This window comes from Lytechinus variegatus, chromosome 12 (assembly GCF_018143015.1).
Source record: "Lytechinus variegatus isolate NC3 chromosome 12, Lvar_3.0, whole genome shotgun sequence".
NCBI lineage: Eukaryota > Metazoa > Echinodermata > Echinoidea > Temnopleuroida > Toxopneustidae > Lytechinus > Lytechinus variegatus.
Window position 1 is genome coordinate 29,702,060 of NC_054751.1, and position 7,864 is coordinate 29,709,923.

Consider the following 7,864-nt stretch of genomic DNA (forward strand, 5'->3'; position numbering starts at 1 on the left):
GAAAACGTCCATGCATCAGTCACATTCCCAGCAACGGAAGACCTGTCTTACATATAGACATACGAAGTAATCGTGGCCTATGACCAAAGTAGGTGCAAATAAGTGACCGCTTAGTTTGATCCGTACCCGGCCTAAATCTGTCTGTATGCATGTCTCATTGACCTACACAAGGACATTAAATAGTCTTCATTTTAAGAGGATGGCGACTTCAAGTTAGTGTTGCGATGTATAAGTCGTCTACTAACCTGTTAAGTCTACCCATAGATCCAGTCATTGAGAAAAACACCGACAAACCGAATAACTCAAGTAAAATTTGGTCATGTGAGGTGTCTGGTGTCGGATACTTCAGAATTTGAGACCAACAAAATCTCGTACAAAATATTGCATTAATCATCGGCGTAGCTCTAATTGGTGCAGTCGAAATGGAAGTACAAAGATTGGATAGCGTGTTGGTGGAACACCTCAAATGTATTATCCCACTTCTTCAGTAATGCAATTCCATCTTGGGAAGCTGACTTATATTACTTTCATATACATTTGAAAGAACAACATTCGATTGAGATATAAATGCAGTCAACTCTCCGAAAACACAAAGCTTTATAGTTACCCAGATCTGTCTGTCTGTGAGTCGTTCTAGATATTTAAGAAGGGGGGGGGGGTCTGGGGGAGAGTCTCAGACTGCCTGAAGTGTTGTCAACGGTGTCGGTCAATTCGGATCCGGATGGGATCCGGTCAATATTGACATCAAACGTAATCCGAATATCATGTCAAAATATTGTGTCGATGTAAACAGTCCCCTATTGTTCTACATAATATGAGAACATATAGTAGTCGGTCAATCGTTGCTTCAAAGTAATACGTGCGTCTACTCTCTAAATGCAAATGAACTTATCTAGTCCCTAATTGCACTCCTCTCAGTGTGAGATGAGGCACAAGTTCTGATGGAACGAGATTTCAATCTTTAAAGATGGATTTATACCTTTTTTGAGTGAAGGTGGACATTTTTTTACACTTTCACTCCAAAAAAGGTAAAAATTCACCCTCGAAAGATTTAAATCTTATTCCATCAGGACTGGTCTCTGAAAGGAGTGTGATTAGGAACCACATTAGATTAGCTTAAAAATGCATATTTTGACATTTTAATTGCTCTTTGTCTCTCTTTATAGAGTATGCCTACATTTCTGTGACACATTTTATCGTATCTGCAATTTACCCTCAGTCACCTTCAGTCGAAGTGCAATACCCCAAAGCTATTTTATTCGGTATATATTACAGATTAACCCCAAAATAATGACGGATGATGTCTTATCTCTAGGGTTTATCTCCATCTTTTACTGCCTCCATTTCCATCCATTCCATTTACATCGAGGCGCAGGTGCAAGGACAGGGATGGGGTCACAGGATTAATGTGCCTCACTTCTGTCAAAAAGTTGATACAGAGCCCCTCCGCTATCACAAATTCACCTCTCTTTGACGTAAATATCTACTTTTCTTTCTTTTTCTTCAGTATTTCGGAGTAACTACTTTTGGAGTGCGTCCTTCTTGCCAGCTTCTTTGCAGGCCTAGGTCTATCATTTTGCTATCCTTTTTGGAAGTGAGACCTTTTTGTTGTTGAACTTGTCAGCATATAAAGCAATGAACACGGTTCTTTCTGAGCCCCTTCCCTTTTATCCCTCCCTGATATGTAGAAGCCTGTGACCTGAAATTCTCAGACCGACGACCGCAATTTATTCTTCGAAAGCGCATTTGAACTTGTACAAGAAAAAAAAAGAGCTATACGGAAATACACCTCCATACTTATAACTCGCTTAGCGGTATCATTGGTAATGACCGCCATTAAATAAAAAAAACAACATACATATACCAATTATTACTTGTCAATCCTACGCCTTTCTAAGCAAAGGATATAACTCACACATTCCTTAGAGGTCGACTTTTCATTCATTTTAAATGGACATAAATCTGTTTGATGAATGCTTTAGATAAGTCACGAATTCGATGCGTTGGAAATTATGACAAATTGCCGATTTGTGTTGGTGTCAATTTCGCGGGAACCAGGACACACAGAATCACCTTCAGCCTATATTCAATGTCACCGATAAAACTTTTTATCTATTCATTGTGTAGGCCTTATACCCCCTTTTCACTTTATATTCATCCGTTTTACATGAAACAGGTTGACGTGAATAATTTTATTAACCGATCCGGATCTCGTTGAAGAAAGAATTTTGTTCAATGGACTACCCCGGGGACTACCCCACCCCCCCAAAAAAAAAAAATCACACGTGTTAAATACACACTTTTGCTTTGTTGAAAATCAAATTGCATTTGAGTTTTAGAGTAAAATTATGATTGCAAATCTTTTTTCCCAAATTTTTCAAATCCTTCGGGCAGGGATTCGAACCCAGGACCTTCCGATCAGGAAGCCGTCGACTACCACTCTACCACTGTGGCACTATCCAGGTAAGATTATATATCCTGGTAGAATTAAACGTGACTTATAGTGAATGAAAGTCCAGTTATCTAGGAGCATCTAAGAGGCAGACGGTATCATTCCCTTTTTCAAGATGTTCACGCCTGATTGCTTAAAAAAATTGAGGACAATTAAGGTAAACCGGACTATAAAACATATACGATCTCTATTTATGATATTACCCTTAATGAAACAGGTTTACAATCACGTTAAATGCTCAGGCCAATACCATTTTCGAATCCCCCCCCCCCCCGAGGCATGGATGGGATCGGTTACGATTGACGCTGTTGCCATGGTTACTGATGAACTCATTACGAAAAACAAAATATAGTAATGCATCATCCCCACCATGCCCACAAAGTGTGACTGAATATGACTTTGAAGTATAAACGTTCATCGCAATGCTTTCCAATAATATCCATGTAAAATGATGAATTACATATCAGGCCTAGTTTATATATAACCCACAAAAGTAACAAAATGAAATACGTTTCTCGATTTTCTTTCATAATGTTACAATTACTCGTTTGAAACTTACGTTCAAGCTGGTTTGTGAAGAAGTATAAAACATTAATAATATACACAAATTTTCGTGCGACTATCCCCCAGACACAATGGGGGAAAGAAAACAAGCATTACTTTGAAAGAATAGTAGCATACTAACAATATTTCCTCAACATGTAATGATATAGACACCTAATATGTACTACATTGCAGAAAGACTTCGCTTGATTTTGTACACATCACAATAACTTAATGCAGTGCTAACAAAACTTTCTTCATTGGGCTCAAGTAAATACCCAATTCGTCGATATAAGTATCACAAAAAGCAGGTAAAATGCACCAATTTATAAAGTTCGTAAAATTTTGTGTAAAACGCGACCAAACATGTTGGCTTGGGTAAGTTTTATACAGGATATAAAAATATTCCACTGGCAAATTTTACCGCAACATTGTGTAAATCTAGCGCAATACTAGGCATCGTTTAACTCAACGAACATTCATACTCCGCTTTTATCCAACATTGGATAAACCTCTTTTAGAGTGTAATATTGGCAATCGACACAAAACAGCCTCTTTTTGTTTATTACCAATGGTTGCGTCAAGGCAAATATGCCCGTTCGATGGTTATTGGTAATATAGGTTGCGTATATAATTCTAATCGGGGCGTAGATAATTAAAACGAAGATGGTTTTACATTCAAAGTACTATATCCTTGATTATGAAAAAGCTTCTTTAAAAGCTCCAAGTTTTCCTTATCATCCTGACACTTATTTATTCTATTGATTGATTAAAATCATTTACTGGCGTGTGGAGCAATATATGAATACGACCGGCAATATCGACCAAGATATCAAAATCAACATTTTAACAATTTACCATGCAGCCTTTGTCATCGGACTAACCCCTGTGAGTTAAATCATCAATGGCTAATGCGAAATAAGAGACATTAAAATGAATTAAGTATAAATTGTGCGTCTATTAATTAACTTAATACCTTCAAATTATAAGGTCTCTATAATAAAGGTACATTAAAAAGGGTGCATTTTGGCAATGATGAAACGTAATTGAGACAAGTGTATATACATCTTTAAAGAGGGACATCGATCGCATTACCGTTTGCATCGGATTGGGTGATAGTGGCAACAGTAACTGGGGTTGAACTGTCTTTCTTGGGGTCATTACCATTCTCACCGGTGTTCTTATTGGCAATGACCAAAGAGGTATCCTTGACCATTTTGGTATTCTGTTCCGCGGAATTCTCGATGCTGCTTCGATGGTCCGAATTCGACGGACGCGGTGAAGTGTTGTAACCGTTGCCCAAGCGTCCCCTAAGCCGTTCCTGCCTGCTCGTGTTGCTCATGGCAGTGTGGTCGTCGCTACTGTCCGCCTGTCGCATAGACAACCCTCGGCACTTGTAACAGAAGAGGATGGTCTTGAAGGCATTTCGGAAGCTCTTATTCTGTGCGTAGATGATGGGGTTCAGAGCACTGTTCACGTACCCCAGCCACACCGTGAAGCTTATGAACTCAGGCGGCACGCAGCGTTTACAGAAGGGATCCACAACGTTCACTATGAAGAATGGCAACCAACATCCGATGAAAACACCGACAATGATCGCTAGAGTTTTTGTCGCTTTGCGCTCTCGACGCATTGAACCCTGAACCTTCTTGTCCGTGCCCTGTATGCGTTGTCCCGTGTTATTGTACGCGGCAATTTGACGTGCTTGCCTCCTCGCAACAATAAATATACGTGCATAAGTATACCCCATGATAAATATGGGGATGAAAAATGAAATAACGGATGATCCGAATGCGTACCACTCGCTAAGAATTAATACGCAAAACGTAGGTTCTTCATAAAACAGCTGGAACAGCTCATCGTCTAAAGTATAATCTACGTGGAGTCCAAGCATAACGGGGAGTACACTTATGATGAAAGACACGACCCACACGAGAACAATCAAAATAATGGCGTTAGTCGCGTTTACTCGTTGGTAATAACTGAAAGGTGATGTAATGGCCCAATATCGGTCCAAAGAAATTAAGCACAAGTTTAAAATAGATGCTGTACAGAGCATTATATCCATCGAGATATAAAATCGACAGAAGACCTTTCCAAAGGGCCAATAGTCGCCGAGGACGATGAAGCACGCGTTGAAGTCCATGACGAACATCGCGAGAAGGAGGTCCGATATCGCGAGGGAGACTATGAAGTAGTTGGTTACCGTGCGAAGTTTCCGGAAGACGAGGACGGAAGCGATGACCAATGCATTTCCTGCGATGGCGAGCACGACGATGAAATAGAGGACGATGCCAATGACGATGTACCCAGCGAGGGAGTAGCCTCCACCCCCACCATCGTCTGTTCCGTTCGTTAAATTTGTCGTCATGGTAACAATATATATTTCAGCCTAAACAGCAAATAACCAAGTACACTTTTAATGAATCACTCCACAATTTCACGTTGAAACCTTCATTTCCCGTATAAAAACGTCATCAAATGTCGTTAGCTGTATTTTCTTTTCTAATAAAGAGTAGAATCGCTAATCAAAATCAGCAAAAGATCTTTAAATCTCATAAAGGTGTAACGCAATTACCGGTTGTCAAATCCGAAACAACCAGCACGAGACGACAACAGTTCACGTAAATGGAGGCCAAAGCGTTAATTCCGCCGTTTTCCCTCCTCCGATGTGGTATTTTCATAGGATCCTTTCATCCATTTGTTGAGTTATCAATAACACAACCTCCTTGAAGACACGTTACGGAAATTCGGTCACCCATTTTATCATTTCCTTAGTCGCTAATGGATGTTCCCCCTCCAGCTAATGCTCCTTACGACTGTAGACCAAATCAAATTACAAGATGGGGGCCACAGCAGATCCTCTAAGGCTGATCACCATTCATCTAAATCCATAGAAATGGTGGCATGACAGTCGAATCGAAACGGAAAGCACAGATCCAATTCATTCTAAATTTTGCTCACTCTTGACATTAAGATTGTGGATCGAACTGATTGAGAGTGATTATTCCTCTTTATCTAGCACTTTAAAAAGATTATTCTCACGAAAAGTTTTAAGCGCTCCACTCTATGTTTCCTCCAAACTGCATTACCTTTTCCTTTTATCCAAAACTTTCCTTATCAATAAATCTGAATCAATCAAAGAAATTGGTCTTCATTTCAATTCTGTCCTTCACTGTGAGAATGAAAACTGAAGCTGTGACCATGAATAACGGAACAACGGCGTCTTACTTTGAAATAAATCCATATAGTTCAACTTCTAATTCGTTTAATGAGTATTCACATCGCTCTGGTGAGAGTTATCCGAGGTAGAAATATGTCGCCTCAGTGCAAGCAACGGATGAAGACCAAGTACGTGTTCGCCGTGCGAAATCTTTCTTCTTCTTTGCTCACACTCAAGAAGCGATCGCGCTTATAAAAGACTCCCATCGAGGGCGTCCCATGGGCTTCATACTACCCCCGCTTTTCATGATACATCTTTCTCCTCTCGATAAACTTTCGCTGAATGGCGCACACCTTTCAAGAGGCTGACGTTTGTCTGTCTATTAAGTTCACCGAAACGGTAGGCCGCTTTATTGTTTGAAAACCAATGTTAATACTTTCTGCAAACGAACGGCACAGTGGTTAAGCCCTAGAATGCCTTATGTTGCTGCGAATTCTGAAATCGAATTTTCTTTGTACATATGCCATGCACACAGGATACAATAATAACAATTATGATTATTTATGTCGCATTCCCTTACAACTGTACGTCGAATCGTTATGCTGACAGTTAGAGTTATCCATGCAAATCGAAGTTTCTTCGTACATATGCCATGCACACATGATACAATAATAACAATTATGATTATTTATGTCGCATTCCCTTACAACTGTACGTCGAATCGTTACGCTGACATGTAGAGTTATCCATGCAAAATGGAAATTCAAACAACTGAACTGATAATCTCTCAAATCGGATTAAAAGCGTAAAGATTACCTCAGATTTATTTATCATAAGGGTATAAAACTAAATAATACCTTTGATTGAGTCATTCTATTTTTTTGTTTCCTTGTCGACTGCTCGGTAACGCTTGATAGGTTAGCATACCATCAGAGTGATACTTGTCATTCAATCCTCGTCACTTATTAACTCTAATTTGAAAATTTGCAAAGCCAGTGGGTGAAATACAAAGCAATCCGAATCGAAGTAGCGTGCCACTAAAGATTTCGAATCGGCAAAGAAGGACGATAGGTTTCAAATGATTTGACGCTCAGGTATTCACAGGTTTTATAAATATGTTAAGAACAGTCATAACCTGATTACATTAGCAATTCAGATGTCAAACAACCTTGATCTGTTTTTTGTATAAGAACGCAATAGACGACGGCTTAGTTATTGGTGTTTTGTTAACCAGCGAATATCGTCAATAAATTTCAAAGACCTTTTTTTGATATTATCATATAAACATCGGTCTCAAGTTCACCATTTCCTCAATGAATTTCGCAGAAATTGGCTTTCCCTTGTCATCAATTTCCCCTGTAGCGATCTGATGCATCTACTCCAAAAAGATGATTCGGTGAAGCACTGATCGATTCGAGCGTTAATAAATAATAAGAGGTCTCACGTCGTTCGCTTTTATATCAAGAAATTAAGAGTGGCTCTTGAAGAATAATGTCGTCACTGGCAATTCACTGTTGGGGTGATCCTCCAACGACAACCCATGATGGAGCTGCAAGCAATAATTCTTTTTCCTTTTTGCGAAAACTTCAAAAAGAAAAAAGGTCTGAACTTTAACTGAGAAATCCCGAATTTGAAGTAACTCAATCGAATATTATGATTTCAACTTTAATTTCTTTTTACTAACGAAGCAATAAAGTTGATATGCG

General features: G+C 39.2%; 1 protein-coding gene across 1 annotated transcript; it reads right to left on the reverse strand.

The window, feature by feature from the left end:
- Positions 1 to 73: 73 nt before the first annotated feature.
- On the reverse strand, positions 74 to 6,678 carry LOC121425021 (D(1) dopamine receptor-like). Its single transcript, XM_041620953.1, has one exon. It carries the CDS (start codon positions 5,364 to 5,366, stop codon positions 4,065 to 4,067), a length of 1,302 nt encoding a protein of 433 aa, XP_041476887.1. The 5' UTR covers positions 5,367 to 6,678; the 3' UTR covers positions 74 to 4,064.
- Between the last annotated feature and the right edge of the window lie 1,186 nt (positions 6,679 to 7,864).